Here is an 18,976-nt window from a genome sequence, read left to right as displayed (position 1 = left end):
GGTGTGCTTGTCTAAGCGTCTGTTTTTATAATTTTTACTGTTTTTCAATCCCAAACCCTCCCTTCTCCATTCCACCTATAAGTCCTCTGACTTTAAAGCTGTCTGTCTGTCTGTCTGTCTGTCTGTCTGTCTGTCTGATCCGCTCCCCCACACTGCGCTGGACAGTATCGTGATAAACTGGGCTTGCTGGCCATGCTAGCAGGTAGAGTAGTCGGTGTGAGGCAGCAACAGCTTGCAGCTCAGCTGGGGCTATGACCTCTGCGCACTGTACTGGAAAGGAGGGAGAGAGACGGGGAGAGGGGAAAAGAGAGATAAAGATGGATAGACAGTGGGGGAGGAGGAGGAGGAAGAGGAGGAGGCGGGGGGGGGGGGGGGGTTACAGCGAACAACAACCTCAGACAGTGAGTGCTCCAGTCAAAAACATCAACCTTATGCGAGCACTCAACCTATCTGGTTCCCTCCGTCTACCACTCTCCAGACCGCTTGCCCTATCTGAGTTTGAGTGCACACACACCAAACACACACACACACACACACACATTGAATGCTTTATTTGAACCCGCTTGTTCACATGACAGTACAGGATTTAAATGTTTCAAGGTTCTACAGTTACTGCATGGCTGAAGTTGCTTTGTTGAATTAACACTTTAAAGAATCTGGGGTACGGTCTTTGTCAGGTTATGTTAGGTTAGGCTGCCCAATGCAACCTGAACAGCCTCAGAGGTTGTCCTGCACATATCAAATGTTGGATGGCATCACATTCTCTCTGGCTGAATGAGAGCAAAACTGAAGTGGTCAACGGCCCAAAAAATAACAATAACACAAAAATTATGCCTACAAGAATTCTGCACTCAAATCAGCTCAAATTCTTCTTTTTTTTCTTCCTCCGAGCTTCGTGTGAAGACGCTGTGAAGGTTACCTTACTTCACCTGTGCAGAGAGTAACATTTTGATTGACATTGCTGAGCCAGCTAGAGGTGCTGCGCTCGGGGCTCATTTCAGAGGAAATGTGTATAGAAAGTTCTGCTTGTTCGTCTTTAACGCGCCACCGATTTCAAGCGAGGCACAACGATCCCAGTGAGTTTCAACAACAATGGTGATAAAATCAGATTTCATCCCTGCTTCTTGTTTTTTTTACTGCCTGCCACCTCCTTGAATGCTATGTACTAAGTTGCTGCCTTGGAGCTTTGGGCTGGCATTCACCAACACCAACTTCGCAGTGTTAAACAAACATAACTCCTTCCTATATTTCCTGTTCATAAGAGCAGCATGTAATAAACTGATTTTCATTACAGAGGGTGTTTGAAAAAAGGTGCTTTTAAAAACAAGAAGCTAGACAGAGATAGAAGGAAGAGGGAGTGAAGTCCTGCAGGTTTGACCTGGTATAACATTGTCTTAGGTAACACCCAGAAAGACACACACACCTGCATGAAAACAGCAAATGTCAATAACACACGGACCACAGACCCAGCTGACGGAGGAAGAGGGGTCGTTGGAGGTAAGAGGAGAGAGAGAGAGAGAGACAGAGAGAGAGGGAGAGATGTTTTTCTTTTCCTCCCGAACGGTCAGAGAGATGAAGGGACAGAATGGGATGGAATGAGAGAGAGTGGGAGGTGGATGGCTGCTCCATGCTGTCACACACCGGCAAAAGGGACAGTGAGGAGGGTCCTGTCACATCGCATCAGAATCAGCTGCAGCCACACCCGCCCCGCTCGCATACACCCCGCTGCCGGGAGACACAGAGAGAACGGCGAGGAGAGGAGAGGAGAGGAGAGGAGTGGAGAGGAGAGGAGAGGAGAGGAGAGGAGAGGAGAGGAGAGGAGAGGCAACCAGAGCATAAAGCAAGAGAAAAAGAACATCCCCTTCTGTTATAAGCCCTCCATTCCTCCATTAGTCTGTCCTCTCCTCCAGTGTGTTTAATTTCAATTGCATCTCATCCTACCTATATCTACCTCATTCCTCACCCCCAACAGCCTCCCTCCCTCACTATTGCTCACATGTTGCCAGTCGCCCTGGTTTGGCTACGATGGGGACTTGTGTGCTGGATTCCAGCCTTGGGATAGAGCTGCTAGACTAGAGTCTGGGTGGCAGGGAGGGGAGGAGGGGGGGAGGAGGGTGAAGAGGGGGGGCGGTAGAGAGAGAGGATTAGAAATGAACTGTGGAGATAGCGAACACCCTGACAATAAGTCCCTTCTCCCCAGTGTGTCTGTGTCTGTGTGTGTGAAAGAGAGAGGCAAAGGATTAGCTGGTGGGAAAAAAATCATTTCCCTTTGTGCTTCCAGTGATGCTGTCAATCATCGCACTGTAAGAGAGTGTGTGTGTGTGTGTGTGTCTGTGTGTGTGGATATCAGCTATAAGCATCTGCAATTCCTGGAGCTGCATGGCTAATAACCATAGCCATAACAAAATCTTACAGCATAGCTTTTTTAAGGTCAGGAATAATACATAATATTTCATCATTTATCTTTTGCGCCTTCGTTCCTTTTAAAAGGCGGCCTAGTTGAGCACTCAATACACTTTGAGGCCACACACACCCACACGCACACACACACACACACACACACACGCACAGTGCAGTTGGAGACGGCTTGCTACTACTAATAATATGATGCTTTATTGATCCCCACAGGGAAACTGTCTTTTCCTTTGCCCCCCTGTAGGCCGGTCACAGTGCAGGCTCAGCTACAGAACAGCAGTCCTGGAGCTAGTAGGGACTCAGTGTCTTGCTCAAGGACACTTCAGCAGAGCAGATGCATGGGGGTTTGAACCCCCCTGCCCACTACACCACCCTGCTGCTGCTGTTGAGGGTGTTGATGAGGTGTCAGCGGGCCTTGACCCTGCCTCTGACTCAGAGGATACATCCAGCGCACCTGGGAAGCCCAACTGTACAGTAACTCAATCTAACGCAGCACTATTCACAAGGTCATCTCAAAGTCTCCATTACATCCCAGCAAACACAGATTATGTAATTGTAAGGCGGTATGCAAAGCTTTCCTTGTACACACTGGCAGACGATCAGTCACAGTGATCAAAGTGCTAGATGTGTTTCTTTGTTTCTGCTGCTTCACTCCAGCCCCCACAGAGCCAGTTATTAGAATACAATATATTATTATATAATATATTACATATGCTGGTACACTAACCAATTCCCGAGACCCTCATGCACTGGCACAAACCCCCAAACATAATACACTGGAAGAGAAAAAAAAGTGATTATTTCTCTATTGCAGGAAACAAAAAAACAGGCAGCTTTAGTAAGATGAGGAGGGTGTGAGTTTCTGTTATGAGGTGCGATTCTTGCCGCTTAGCTGCCTGCGCCAAGCGCCAAGGAAGACGGTTTTCGCCCGTAGACATGCAGACGGACGGAGAGGCAGACAGACAGGCTCCGTTCCATTAATCCCAAGGAACACACAAACAGGAAGCGCAAACGAGACAGGCAAACAATTCAAGCCAGAGAAATAACAAATAAGACAAATTACATCAAGCTAAGATAAAATACACACATATTTTCAGAGTGTAGCAGATCAAATACGCACACCACTCAGTGAAGAGCAAACATGCAGAATCCATCGTCTATGGTCCCTGTGTACAGCTATACTGCAGTCATGTCACTCATCCTAGTCAATCGGGTCAGAGAAGTGTTCCAGCTATTGGGATTGGGCCAGTGACCTTAGCTCAGAGAGAGAGAGAGAGAGAGAGAGAGAGAGAGAGAGAGAGAGAGAGAGAGAGAGAGAGAGATTCTTCATGCTAATCAAGGACTCTCTCCCCTTCCCCCTCTCCTTCCTCCATCCTCTCTGAGTGTGCAGTGAGCAGGTGGTGATAGTTATGATGTTGCTGTTGTTCTTGTTCAGGTTTGGGCACATTAAGATTCCATGGCACTCTCTGCCTCCCTCCCCTTTTCTGTTACTCTCGTCTCTCTCCCCCTCCCTCCCCATGCTCCCTCCTCTCTCTCTCTTTTTCTCTCTCTCATGTTGTGTTTTGTTTGTGAGGATTATGTGGGGAAAACTTCCAGACGAGCGGAAGCTTTCAGAGTACAAAGCCACCTGTGTGGCGGTTGGGGAGGTAAAACAGCGCGGCCACGGGAGACATGGGCTGGGTCAGCCAGAGGTAGGCAGGCAGGCAGAAGGCTTGTTAAGACAGGGGAACACAGGGAGGATGTCTCGTCCTGTTTCCTAGCTGCTCCACCGAGGCTGCTGGGGCCCGTTAGCAAGAGAACTGCTGATGTGGCTAGCATCGATCAGCTTCCTGCACAGCCCGCGGCCTGAGGGACTGGCTGGCTGACTGACTGATTGACTGACTGACTGACTGACTGACAGGCTGGCGGTGGCTGTGCAGCAGGCAAGAAAAAGTGCCAAAATGCCACAATATTGTCAGATAGAACCTGGCTAGAAGCTGGGTCCACTGTTCTATCGCCAATGACATTTCAGAATAATGCTGTTTTGCTATTTTTGTTAAGGACTACTGCCCATTTGGCCCATTTCAACTTCAGACATTTCATTCTATTGTCTTAGATATATTGCTTTCCTCACTGTGAACTCAAATTGTTTGTAATGTACATAGAGATCAAGTCTAGAATATTACATATATTTTAAGGAGGAAATATGACTGCTTTCTGAAAATTTGGCAGCCTTACATTGACTACATTGAAACTATAATACAGATATGATGAAGTGATTCTGTCCAAATTACCTAAATGCCTCTACCTTGCATTGTTTTTTTTCAGTGTTATGTTTGCTTATACGTTTGTATGTTCTATATTCTGAAAAAATACAAATAAAAAAGTCCTGAATCCTATTACCACTATGACATCACAAACCAAGGACATACGCATTTCATTATGACATCACAGATGCAGTGCATTATTTTGTCTTCATTGGGACTTTATGAATGCAGTAACATTTCAGTGTGCTTCGCCTGATCTTACTATTGTGGCATCAGAGAAATAGCTTGTGATTATGACATCACAGAAATGTTTCACTGTAATCATTGGGGTTCCACTGTTCTATTTTCCTTGGGGAATCCTGTTATTTCTACCACTCAAATAATCCCTCTACTCTGAGCCAGCACTTGGTGAATGACAGAGAGAGAGAGAGAGAGAGAGAGAGAGAGAGAGAGAGAGAGAGGAAGAGAGAGACAGAGAGAGAAAGAGAGAGAGGCAAAGGGGCTGGTTAAGTGCAGTGAGTGAGAGGCGGTAATCACAGCTCTGGTAAAAGCTCTTCTTTGCTCTGTGCTGCGTTCCTGAGAATGGGCCTGCTCTCTGTCTGACTCTCTTTCTCTCTCTCTCTCCCTCTATTTCTCTCTTGTTGACTGTCTGATAATAGCTCTAGATTGAGTAATTGTGTGTTTGAGTGGAGCTACACTGCAGGGTGGAACCTGCAATCAGATACCGAGAACATGTTTCTCTCTCTCTCTCTCCCCCTCTCTCTCCATTCATACCATGGCTCAGCAGTCTGCCCTCTCCACACCCTCTCCTCCCTCCAGCCCTGCGGCTCCGGCAGGCACCCCCCCCCCCCCCACCCCCTCCCTTTTTCTACACACACAGCCTACTCTACGCAGCCAGCGAAGCCAGGGTCAATAACAGCTGTGCGGCGTGCTGTAATTGATGTCATCATTTCAATTTGAGCTGATTACAGTTGAGAGCTGCTTATCGTGTGACCCGGGGTGGAATAACACACTGTAGGGCCCAGCGAGTCGCCACGCCTGACCAAGCTTACTGCCTGGCTGGCTGGCTGGCTGGATGGCTGGCTGGCTGGATGGCTAGGCTTCCTTCTCTATTGACTCCTAATGCGGAGGTAATGACTGAGCGCGTTCCAGGGGCCGGGCTGGCGCAAGTGTCCGTGTCGTTGGCATTTACTGTAGTTCTGGGGCTATTATTGTGATTGGCCTGCCCCTCTGTCAACACACTCTGGCCCATGATTAAGTCCTCCGCTGGCATGGGAGGGAGTGGGTGTATGTGTGTGTGTGTGTCTGTGTGTGTGATGGAAGGTCCTTTGTGCCTATGGAATGTTTAGCAGCTTTACAACCATTTTATGTTTAGTTACATTATAGTCACCACATCATTACGTTGAAATAGTATCGTAATGTTACTTTTTCTTTTTCTTTTTCTTTTGTACATTTGCAAACAATTCTCCAGCCCCCACCCCGCAAAAAACATAAAACACTTGTAAATGCTTTGGTGTTTCCCCTTGTTGTTGAATTCTAGGTCTTTTCAATGAAAGCACTGAAATAACACCGCCGCCTTCCAGCTTTCCTGCTGTGCACTAATAACACACATGCGCAGACTGAAGCACACACACATACATAAAAACTACATATCAGAACATACAAAGGGCAACACCTGCAGAGGATCACACGCTAATTATCCGCCAACAAATGATGATGACCATGCAGGAAGAGCAAACACAAAATATCTTCTAGTTAGCCAATGGAACGCTCTGGATCCTTGGCTCTACACTTTCTTCTACACAGACAGCGGGCGATACCCTTCACCCTGCAACACCACTTGTCTGATCAACGCTTGGGAGCAGATAGCTGCTGCTAAAAACAGACAAAGACTGCTCGCTAAAGGAACACTGTCTCTCCCTCTTTCTTTTCCAGAGCTCTGAATCTGTGGGTGTTGGGGAGCAAAAAGCTGTCTGCCTCATTCTTTTTCTTTCTCTTTCTCTGTCGTTTTCCTGGCTCGTTTAATACCATCATTAGGAGAGCTCTCCTGCTTGCTGCTATCGCTGCTGGCCAAGAAACAGGAGACAGAGAGAGAGCGAGAGAGAGAGAGAGAGAGAGGAGGGAGATGGGGTGGAGACGATAAGAATAAAGTGTGCATAGGTTTGTGTCATGCAGCGAGGTAAAACAGTTAAGGGTGAACTTTAGTTTTGTCCATCCATGTCTATAGCGGTCCTGTGTTTGAGTGTGTGACCATATGTGTGCTCACGTGTCACTATGTGGACCACCTGCTTCCCAGTTGTGTCAAGGAATGCAGAGTGTCTGTGTGTGTGTGTGCGTGCATGTTCACGTGCATGCATGTGTGTATGTAAATCACAGATGTGGAAACACATGTCTCTATGGGCCAGGTGTGTATCCACCTGGATTTTAAGAGTAGGCCCAAAGATGACAGCTCTCCCACTTCCTCTTGTTCCTTATTTCATACAGACACGGAGACACGAAGACCGCCGCATCACCCAATGGGATCTCTCACTCCTGGCCTCCGTACACTCCTATTGGATCACACAGGGTCTGTCAACCTGTGTGACCCGCCGTTCCCACGGCAACCTGACGCTGCCCTATCATTTGGCAGAACCTGTTGATTATCTCAAGTACAATAGGCCATCTGGAAGACTGGATGTCTCACACTGGAGATAAATCTTGATGTACAGCACTGCACGTGTGTGTGTGTGTGTGTGTTTGTGTGTGTATGTGAATGTGAGTATGTCAGCTATAAGCTCAACACTGAAGTTTATTTATATAATCTATCTATCTATCTATCTATCGATCTATCTATCTATCGCTGCACGATTATGAAAAAAATGATAATCGCAATTCTTTTCCTAAATATTGTGATCACAATTATGAATCACCCATATGTGTCTGTTGCAGAAAACAAAACTACTTTATTACATTTATTTATTAAACATATATTTTCACTTTTTCACTTTTTTCAGTACAGTATTTCTCAAAGTGGCAGCAGCTTGTTTTCATCATTCCTTATTTACAAAATAAATAATTACTACTTTATTACGTAGCTACAACCTTGAGGCAAAGTTTGCACAGAATCTGAGCTTGTTTGTCGTCTGGTTTAAAACCAAAGTATCTCTCAGTGCCTCAATGGCAGATGAAGATCCACTGTTAGTGACTAAAGCAACGTTTTCACGTTTCGACTCGGGAGAAGGATTTTCCTCTCTAAAATTGGGCTGATCCATTCTTTTCCACTTTGCTCGTGGCTATGTTTTTTTTTCCAAATATGGTCTATGTCAGGTTTCTCTGCATGCTTCTCCATCTTAACTTTGGGTTTTGGTTGTGATTTGTCAAGCGTAATGGAAGCGCTTCAAATACCACACCGGGACTTTCAGGGGAATTGAAAATATAACAAACACCTCAATTTCGCCGAATGACCCAATTATTAATCGTGGAAACATAAAATCTTGATATATGATTATCTGTTATTAATTGTGCTGCCCTATATTTATCTATCCAGCCTGTCTCCCTTCTCTCCCCATCTATCTCTCTCTTTCTCTCTCTGAGGACAGTGAAAAGCAGGAGCTCTGCTGACACTCAACATTCCACAGAAGATCCCAAAAAGACACACACACACACACACACACACACACACACACCTGACTGCATGCCCAAAGCACACAAAATCAGGCCAACACTGCTAACAGCCTCCACACCCCTGACCAAATACTGTAGGTGAGGCTGGGGGAAAGGCCATAAGTGGGGCCAAAGGTTCAGAGTGCGCCTACACACACACATTCACCCATACACACATGTTCACACACGTTCGCATGCACACATGAACGTTCACACAGTCACACAAACACCGTGCACGCCAACATCCGTGCGTACAGTGGAACCCTCCAGAGCTTATGAGTTTTCATTCTGTGCTTCATTCCGGGATGCAAGCAATTCCCCTTCTCCTGCCCTCTGCGTGTGTGTCTCCGCCGCAGTTTAATTTCATTTTACCCTACACCCTTCTAGGACTAACACACACACACACAAACACACACAAACACACACCATATTCACCAGTGTGCTGCCGTACAGTGTGCTGCCTCCTTTAAACCAGCCAGAGAACTAACCAGCTGATCACAGCCTCTGCTCACAGGAATCCAATTCACTCCAAAGGTCATTTATCCATTCACAGATTTTCTTTTTTCTCCTGTGTTCTTTCTTTCTCTCGCATTTATTCTGGCCATTCATTCCTTCTTGAAATCTATAGCCCTTACCCTCTTCATTTCCCTTCCTCCGCCTCTTTATTTTTTTCATTTTGTTTTGAACCCTATCTGCCCCCTTCTTGGCTCCCTCCCCTCTTCCCCTCCTCACACACCCTGGATCACAGCCAGCCGGAGGTTGTTGGCTGTTGGATGGCAGCGTGGAGCAGGAGTGGCTTCACCCAGGTGTCTGGGTCACTGAGGAAGTGGGCACAGCAGGGCAGAGCTGGGCTCCGTGGCTCAGCTTGGTATGAAAGGGAAGATATGGGCTATAAGCCTTGGTATAGTTAAGCAGAGCTTGCCAGAGCTGGGCTATAGTTCTTGGTGCATCTGTGCAGGTTAGAAGACTTGATTAGCAAAGACATGAGTTGTTCAGGGGTAAGGAGTAACTATTGTAGTAATTATTGTAATGTGATTTATTAAAAATTATTACATTTTTACATTTTGACCAGTAGGTGATTACTTGTTGGATGGACATTTTAAAAAGGAAGAGGGCTTTGCAATTGGGAGATTATATGCATAAATATAATTTTATACAACTTGTAATAACAGTAAATGTGTGATTATTATGATATTGATAAGACTATTAAATTTAAACTGTAACTGCCTTCTGTTTAACTTCACATTATACATATTTGGGAGATAAAGTATGTAAAGTACCTGAAAGTAATCAGATTACATTGTGGATCTGGGGTAATCCAGTGCCTTACATTACTGACTAGGCAATCAGCCATTTCTTACAGATTACATTTGGAAAATAACCTCAACAAAAATGATCTTAAAAACCTGGCATACCTAGCCAGTGCAGCAGGCTGCTGTTGACTGGTGTCAGTAATGACTGGGCATCAGTTGTTATCTGTAGAGATATTACATTTTGAAAGTAACCTTCCTAGAAAAATTGCTGATATACATTGGAATGGCAGGCCAGTGCAGGCAGCAGTAAGTTGCTGTTGGCTGGTGTCAGGCTAAGTGGGCATGTCAGGCCGGTGCTGTCCTGGCTCCCTGCCTGCTCTCTCAGCTGCTCGCTGAGTCCCCAGTGTCCTCAACCCTAAACGGATCCAGTTGCTGCTACTCAGCTCCACTGGCGGGCTGATCTGGCTGACTAATGAACACTTTCCTAATGAGGGGAACTCCTCCCCCTGTATCATCACTCCCTCTACACATCCTTTGCCCATTTTCTTTTTATTGCTATTTACTCTTCTTGTTTTCTCTTCCTTGGGGCTCATCTCATCGCACTTGTGCCCTCCTCCTCCTCCTCCTCCTCCTCCTGCACTGGTCCCCATCTTTCTGCATCCTCTCATTTCAACAGTGTCCTTTGTTCATTCCTCACCCTGTCCGTGTTTCACTTCTCTTCCATGCCGACAGCCATTTGCCAACTACTTTCCATCTCTTTTCCTCATCCTCTTCTCAATCATCAACTCTATTAAAAGTATATACAGACTAATTAAGCTCTTTGATCAACTGTCGTGTGACCGCAAGATTGGTAGCAGTTTCAACTCTAATAGTGACGTAGTGTGTCCAGTGTTTCTTTAATTTGTTGCAGTGCTTGCTAACAGTTCAGCACACTGTGTAGGTTTACAAGCTAGCTAAGCCTCACTCTGAAAGCATTAGAAAATGTGCTGTGCGCAGTGCACATAACGCCTTAAATACTGAGCTTATTTGCAAAAAGTCTGTGTATTCATTTATTATTCCCTCTCTCTTATACATGAGTAAACTGTAAGGGACAGAGGACAGAGGGGTGAAAACATGACTCAGGTATTTCACATGGCAGGCCTGGCGTTACCACCCGTTTAGAGGACAACAGGGAGAACAACAGTAGTGCAAATAATAAACATGACCCCATGTTGACCTCTGAGCTCTGGGGTCAACCAGAAAGCAATGGCGAGCCACCAGGGACAATCACAGGATCACGGGGGCAAAAGTCCCTCTGCTTTCACTCTTTGGTTCTTTCTAAATATATATCTTTCAACTAGCAGCTCCTCTGGAAACTCAGACACGCATCATCTGCTCCCCTGTCTCCCTTCATCTCATTCTGTCATTCGCCCTCTTTCTGGTCCATAAACATGTTTACGGAGAGCTCAGTGAACGCTACAGCAGTCGGAGAGATAAGGGCAGAGCGTGTCACCTACACCTTCCGTCCCTGGCATAATGAAAACAAGCAGCAGACCGAAGCTTCACAGTGAACCGGGGGCCAAGGCTGACCAAAGGCAGAGGTAAGGGAGGTTGCCCACTCACCAGGCCGTCACAGTTGCTGATAGCCACGGTGGCTCCTGGCGTGTCGGCGACGTCGCCCACGTACAGGCAGTCGTCGTGCAGCGACTCCGAGTGGCGGGTGCTGTCACTGTCATCGCGCCACTCCATCTTGGCTCCGGGGGCCACCAGCCTGGCGTTGTGGCGCAGGCGCAGGTGGAACTCCCGGCCGAAGACGGTGACGTTGTAGTAAAGCCTGTCCCGACGGGCCGTCCGCTCTTCGTCCTCCCCGATTCCTCCCTGTCCTTCCCGTTCGTCATTACCTACTCCCGCTCCGGCCTCCCTCCTCCGGCGCCTACGGGGCTGCCCTCCTGCCGCGCGGCCAGCCGAGACGGCGTGTGACAGGAAGCGGCCCTCTGCGTCCACACTGATCGGCCTCACCAGTCCATACTCCCCCAGGACATGCTGCAGGGAGTCTGGCAACGGGGCAGTGGGAGAAAGGGGGTGGGGGGTGGGAGTAGAGAGGAGAGGATGAAGCAGGAACAGGTGGGAGAGAGGAAAAAGATGGTTATTAGCAGATTAGGATGTTATGGTGAAAAATACAGGATCAGGGGAGGAAGGGAGGGAGGGAGGGAGGGAGGTTGAATGGTGGAGGTTGGAGAAGAAACACCAGGATGGAGAGGAGGAAATATCATGGGAGGGGCACAGGGCATAAACAGTGGAGAAAAAGGGGGATCGGGGGATAGGGTGAACAGCAGGATGGAAAAGAGGATAAGAGGGAGGTGCGGATTCATTGGGAGGAAAAATAGGGGATTAAAAGAAGGTCAAGCATGTCATGGAAATCATTATTTGTTATTCCAAGTTGCATCACATGGAACACAACAAAGGTAGAGACAGCATTAACTCTTCACACACACGCACGCACACGCACGCACGCACACGCACACACACACACACACACACACACACACAGCCCCACCCATGAACTCAGAGGCGACCCGTTTCCAAACGGCAGTGCGCGTTTGGAAACGGCAGCCTCAGCAGTGCGCGCTGCGCTCCTGACACCCTCTGTGCCCTTCCACCGTCAACAGCAAAGCCAGTGCAAGATCAAGGTGCTAATTGCGGCTTTCACACGCTGAATAATGTTTTCTCACTGTCAGGCTGCTCCGAGAAAAGTGACTTCTACAGCCTAGACCTCGACTGAATTATATAAACTAATCCCACGACCAAAAAATACATTCCTCCTCATACAGCACCAATTATAGCTATATACATAGGATTGTATTTCTTCCCGCTGCAATTACTAATCCCATCATCATCATCAATCATCATCATCATCTCTACTACACGTTAATTAACCGCATTATGCGTAAAAGATAAACGTTTGCCTCTGAACTGACATCCACTGCCCAGATCTATAATGATAATTTATGCTTCTGAAATAGCAGGGAAAATTGGTGATGTATAGGCGACACTTCCCTCTGAAACTGATGTGGCTGCTGGAGGCGACCTGAGAGAAGCTCCCCACGGAGGTCTGAGTGTCAGCGCTGCACCTAGCCTAACACACACACACACACACACACACACACACACACTGAGCCAAGGCCACTTAACAGTGTCAATGCCACACAGAGACGGAGACTGTTGTAAAAACAAGAGCTGACTCAAACCTATTATGCTTGCTGTGTGTCTTCAGGTGCGCTTAATAATAATTATTCGCCTATTGCTACTGTTTGTTTGGTTAAGAACAGGATCTACCGAGGCTAATTTGGAAACTTTGCAGACTGACAACACCAAAACGCACAATGTTAATATTCTTTGAGCCCCCATGTCGGAGGAATAATTTGATAATAGTGTGATCAATAGGCTGACATCCGACTCCAGCGGCCTGTGACAGATCGATAGATGCGACAGCGGCCGAATCAGATAATGTTAGTCTACTTCACTGCGATAGCCGACAGTAAACCGGTGCATCAGATGCCCCTTTACACCCCATCTAACATTATCCTCTGGATGGGAAAGCGAGAAAAGCACACCGCTTGTGCCGCTGAGGGACCTCCGGAAAGTCCCTGGGAGCGCCACAGCAGTCACACAGAAGTTGCAAATGCGTCCTATAATGTTGTTTTGTAAGAACTGCACAAGCCTGTCAAAAGGAAAACACACGCAGGAGGAAGCCGGGCAGTGCTTTGCCACTGTAAGGCAGACCTCCAGTGAGTGCACGAGCCCCCGGTGCAGCCAGGCAGCCCTACTGATAGATCAGCAGATAACAACATAAACACTGACCACGCTTACTGTACTGTACGTACCAACGCTACTGGCGATGTAAAGGCCGCTGGTGTGCAGCAGAAAGGCCGGCAAAATGATTAGGATAGTAAATCCAGGCGAGAGACCCATGGCAGCTCCGAACTGCGCAGGTGAGAGAGTGGGACTCCGGGCTCCAGTGTGGTGAAGTTCCCCGCCTGGCGCGACCAGCCACACCGCCACGACAGCAACAGCACAGCAGCCCGCAACTAGACTGCCAAGTGCACCGGGAGAGACGGAGCTCTCCTCCCCTCTCTCTCTCCTCCTCTCCGCCCAGGTCTCTCTCTCTCTCTCTCTCTCTCTCTCTCTCTCTCTCTCTCTCTCTCTCTCTCTCTCTCTCTCTCTCCTCTCTCTCTCTCTCTCTCTCTCTCTCTCTCTCTCTCTCTCTCTCTCTCTCTCTCTCTCTCTCTCTCTCCCACTCACACACTCTCACTCAACTCTCTTCTCTCTCTCCTCTATGAATGTGTCTCACTCTCTCACTCTGTCTTGCGCTCCCCACACTCACTCACTGTCTTGCGCTCCCCACACTCACTCTCTCTGTCTCGCGCTCCCCACTCACTCTCTCTGTCTCTCGCTCCTCACACTCTCTCTCTCTCTCTCTAAAATCCTCTCTCTCTCTCTCTCTCTCTCTCTTTCGCTCTCTGCTCCTTGTCTTAGTGCTCTGACAACTCCCTGACTCTACACACTCACATACACACACACACACACACACCGGCACCGGGCGCCCACACACTCCCTGTGTGTGTCCGCTGTTAGAGATGAGAGGATACTTCAGAGCGCGCTGGCCGTGCTGCGGACTGACTGACAGGTCCGTGACAGCTCGTGGAATCGAGAAGAAAATGTAGTGAAATTAACGAGCAAGCTGCTTTTTCATATCGACCTCCACTGGCGCGTCCAAAGTGATTTTTGCAACTTGGAAGCGCTTTCTTGGATCATTAATACTGTGCACTCTCGCTTCCGTCGGTTTCTCCTCCGCCGGTTCCTGCTATTTTGCAAAGCTTGCATAAACTTTGAATATCCCGTCAAGCGTCTTGGGCAGGGTGTGCAGCGGCGCAGCAGCGCCCCGCGTGGCTGACCGGCGGAACTAATAAAGAGCGTCTGGGTCAGTTTTGCAGGGCCCAAAGGTCCAATTTACAGCGCTATTTAATCATAGCAACAACAACAAAAATCATATTTCATATATAGTTACAGTGCATTTTCCTCATTTAGCACACCATTTACCCCTCCTGACCACTGAAATTAAACACTTGTGATGTGATAAGTAAAAGATGTGGGTAAACTATGACCTGCAGCCCGTGATTAACACAAGGCAAACAACTCCCAATATAAACAAAAATCTATTATATTTCCAGGAAAAAAATAGTTTTTTCTTAAAATAATTTAATGTGGCAATGGGAACAGTCTCAAAAATCATGACAACACATGCCAAACAAGTGAAAAGGAGGAAAAGTGGTTGCAAGTCAAGGCTCACTGACAGACAGACTACGGCCTCAAAAATTACCACAGAATTGAATCAACACCTCTGTGACGGTGTGTCTGAGCAAAAGCTGTACATTGTGAGCTTCACAAAGCTGGTATTTATAACAGTGCTGCCCTTTGGAAACCACTCCAAGGCCAACACACAAAGACACATAACCTGGTGTAAGGAGCAGAAAACCTGAACCCTTGGGCAGTGGAAAAAAGTGATATGGTCTGATGAGTCGTCTTTCACCCCTTTTCCTACATTCAGATGGGTTTACATTTGAAGTCAAATGATGCCTTCAACCACAATGTCTGGCAAACTATTGAACATGGTGGTGGATCTGGTATGAGCAGCCATCTCATGTCATTTGGTTCGATGTTTGCTCTGCATGGTCATATAACGGCCAAGAAATATGAAGCCATTTTACAGGACCGGGTTCACCTTATGGTACAAACACTGTTCTCTCATGATCTTCCCATATTCAAAGATGATGAAGCCCCCATATACTCTGCCAAACAAATTCAAGAGTGGTTTCATTAACACCAGGATGAAGTGAAACTCCTTCCATGGTCTCCACAATCACCAGACCATCATGAAACTTTTACAGGAGGTTCTGGAGAGCAGACTGAAGCAGGTTTCCACTTCCTTCATCCATCAAACAACTGGAGGCTGAAAGATGTCCAATATCCCAATACACACAGTTCAGGATTTGATTGACAGCATTCCGAAGAGGATTGAAGCCGTTCTTAGGCAAAGGATGGTCCTGCCCCTTATTAGGTACTTGATCTTCATATGCTGTTAGGTGATTGTGTGATTTTGTTCACCGTTGATACTTGTTACTATAACCTATACTATGAATTTACACCAAAAATATTAAAAAGGTGTGTAAATTGAGTTAAGGTGGGTTTACTCTCCGCTACATCCTTGTTTATAGGGCAAAGAAAACAGTCAAGCTATTGTAACCTGCAACATGCAACTGCTTGTAACCTCGCAGTGTATCTCAAGATGGCAGTCTCATTTGATAACATTACGACACCTACAGAGACAAAATAACAGCGTAAACAGACAAAGCTCATACTGTGACAGGCCTGTAAACTGACATCTTGGCACAAATGTACTGCATCTAGTCGACTGTCTCTGTGTGCGTCTCTCGCCTTGTCTCTCCGTGTTCCTCCCTCCCCTGCTCAAGCATGTGAGCATGTGTGTGTGGTGTTGGGAGTTTGTTTCTTCTTATAGAACCCACCTATGAGCACATTAGCACCTAGTGCCTATGGAGTGATGGATGCAGAGAGAGAGAAGGGAGGAGTGAGAGGAAGAGCAAGATGGAGAGAGGCAGAAATTGAGATAGAGACTGAGAGGGGTTTAAAAAAAAGGGGTGGCTGGGGTTTGAAATACAGGATAAAGAGATATTAGACAAAGATGGAGAGATAGACAGAAGGAACGGGAGGAGAGTAAAGGTCGAGAGAGAGAGAAAGAAGGATGTAGGAGAGAGAAACAGGAGAGAAATGGATAGGGGTGGACATATCTGGGCCAGCATGGAAGCACGCAAGTAAAAACAGTCCAATAACACCTGGAGGTCTCTGCTATACAAACAGAGACACTTACCCTCAACAGTGTGTGTGTGTGTGTGTGTGTGTGTGTGTGTGTGTGTGTGTGTGTGTGTTCCCAGTGAGAAATAAGAGAAGGTCATCCTTCACCAAGCATTGAGATCACACCTGGGCTCTTGGTGCATGGAACTCCACAAGGCTGTTTGGGAACACACACACACACACACACACACACACACACACACACGCATGCTCACACACATGCACACACATAAACAGCTCAAGAAGAGAGCAGAGAGCCCTACCCAGTTTGCCTACACCGCCATCACGACACAGGGAAATGTCACAATGTTCTCAACTCTATATACCCAGCATGCCTCTCTGTGACCAGAGACGCCCCCCCCCCCCCCCCCTCCCTCCCTCCCTCCCCGTGCACCCACCCACCCCCTCCCCACCCGCACCCGCGCTCCCATCCCCACCGCCCACCTCCTCCCTCCCACCGTTCCTGGTCGCTTCGCTGTTGCCATGGAGATACCAAGCCCTGCACCTTGAAAAGTGCACTTGGAAGAAGCGGGGGAGAGACAGACAATAATATCCCTCTTCCCAGACAAACAGACACACACACACACACACACACACAAGCACACACAAACTCCTGTGTTTGTGGAGGTTATTATAACTAGGCTTGGCAGGGTAGGGGTTGTGTGTGTGCGTGTGTGCAGGAGCGCGTTCGTGTGTGTGTCTGGGAGGTGGGTGTTCAGATGTCCGTTGCCTGTGCATGTGCAAACAGCTTGTGAGTGGAGAAATAGAGCTACATGGTCTGACCAGACAAGTGGAGAAAATCTGTTGTGTTCTCACCGTGTTGCATGTCACAGCGCTGTATGTGGTAATATAGATTCTAATTAGAAATTGTCATGTTGGCTGACTGCCTTAAGTTTTCAACTTCCAGTTCTGTCACAGTCAGGTATATTCTTTTGAAAACTGCTGTATTGTAGTATGGACTGGAACTAGCAAACACAGATACAACTCACACAAGTGCACATTATGTTGCTCACACTGAACTAATTCTTGTTTGCTCAAAATTGTGTTTGATGGGTTTTGACCAACTACTGTTGTAGTACATCATTGCATAATGCACCTTTTCTCTCTCGCAACCTGATTATGCTGCGTGTGTAGCTGGCTATACGGAGTGAGCATATGCCATATTGTGTCCTGCAGGGCCGCCCTGGCCTGTCTCTCCGATGACTCTAGCTGTCCTAGCAAGGTCAGGCAGCAGGCCGCCATGTGGCCGCATGTATTAGCATGCCTTATGAGCACAAGGACAGGTGTTCCCAGTGTCTCCGAGAGGTTACATGATGAGGCATCAAAGCCCCATGACAGCACATCAGGCAGGAGCCATGAACTCCGACACAGAAGGCTGCTGAAAGTCAATTTGGATAGAGGGAGGTGTGTGTGTGTGCGTGTGTGTGTTTGTGTGTGTTTTTGTGTGTGTGTCTGTATGCTTGTGTGACATGTGAGCAGAAGTGGATGTCTGAGTGTGGACTGTATGTGTGCGTTTGTGTGTGTGTGTGTGTGTGTGTGTCAGTGATAGAGATGTAAGCAAGCCTATTGATCATCAGGAACAATAGTAAAAAGCAACAGGAAAGAGAAACAATGACAGAGGTATTGATTTTTGGGACTGTGCCACAAACAATGGATTCCTTAGATGATGACAAAGTGGGAAGGCGCGGTGACATCTGATGTTATCAAATAGCTGAGTCCATTCCAGAATATACATATGCAGTGTATCATGGTATCATGGAAACAACGTGTAATGGTACTGAGCTACTTCACTCGGGCAACAGTGAAATGGATGCTGAATGTCGCACCTATCTGAGACGAACACTGCATTAATGATTTCTAACATCTGAGCTGGCACATCATACACTGATTTCAAAGAACAGAAAGTGTTTTATGCTATTTTACGCTCCTTCAGTAAACCTTGAGTGATTTTGTCAATAAGTTTTACCTTTCACTGGGTGGAGTACTGCAAAAGCTCATGCGGCTTGTCACCCAGGTCAATAATGCCTTTACCTATTCACTGGCATTGCCGATACACACCGAGCTCCACATACACACAAACACACACACACACACACACACACACCTTGCTGGGTATTGAGTGTTTATGCCCCAGATTGTATCCAGGTTCACAGCAGGTGGTTGTGGCCTATTTCCCCGTACGCCCCCAACTGAGATCTGATTGGTCCGTTGTGGCCTTCTGTGTTTCTGATAGGTGATCAGCATCCAGAGCTGCTGGCACAGTGGTGTGTTTGTTCCTGCATTAGTAATATCTAAAGCAACTCAACTCAAAATGTTGTAATGAAATGTGTCTTCTGTGCTATTAAAGGGAATCATTAAAGTGTGATTACATAAGCATAAGAGCAATATGTACAGTAGACAAGAAAAACACTTTACTCTCTTTCTCTTCAAAACTCCCCTAAATATTCAAACAGCTGTCGGAGGAAAATAAGCCATGTTGTTTTCTCCGCTAAATTCCTCCACTATCCGGCA

General features: G+C 47.1%; 1 protein-coding gene across 1 annotated transcript in view; it reads right to left on the bottom strand.

Annotated features, from left to right (window-relative positions):
* LOC139656400 (A disintegrin and metalloproteinase with thrombospondin motifs 2-like) overlaps window positions 1-13,509 on the bottom strand; it is a gene marked incomplete at its 3' end in the record, with an annotated part of 42,868 nt that extends 29,359 nt beyond the window's left edge. The window contains exons 1-2 of the mRNA XM_071533962.1: window positions 13,420-13,509; window positions 11,159-11,589 (exon numbers count right to left, since the gene is read on the bottom strand). Of these exons, the coding sequence (XP_071390063.1) occupies window positions 11,159-11,589; window positions 13,420-13,507 (519 nt within the window). The remainder of the gene's footprint in view (window positions 1-11,158; window positions 11,590-13,419) is intronic.
* Between the last annotated feature and the right edge of the window lie 5,467 nt (window positions 13,510-18,976).

Source organism: Centroberyx affinis, unplaced genomic scaffold (genome assembly GCF_046629955.1).
Source record: "Centroberyx affinis isolate AG114_WGS23_722 - 3 ecotype Tasmania unplaced genomic scaffold, CSIRO-AGI_Caff_v1 ptg002473l_1, whole genome shotgun sequence".
NCBI lineage: Eukaryota > Metazoa > Chordata > Actinopteri > Beryciformes > Berycidae > Centroberyx > Centroberyx affinis.
Note: the sequence above shows the minus strand (reverse complement) of the source record. Positions and strands in the feature narration are given on the sequence as shown.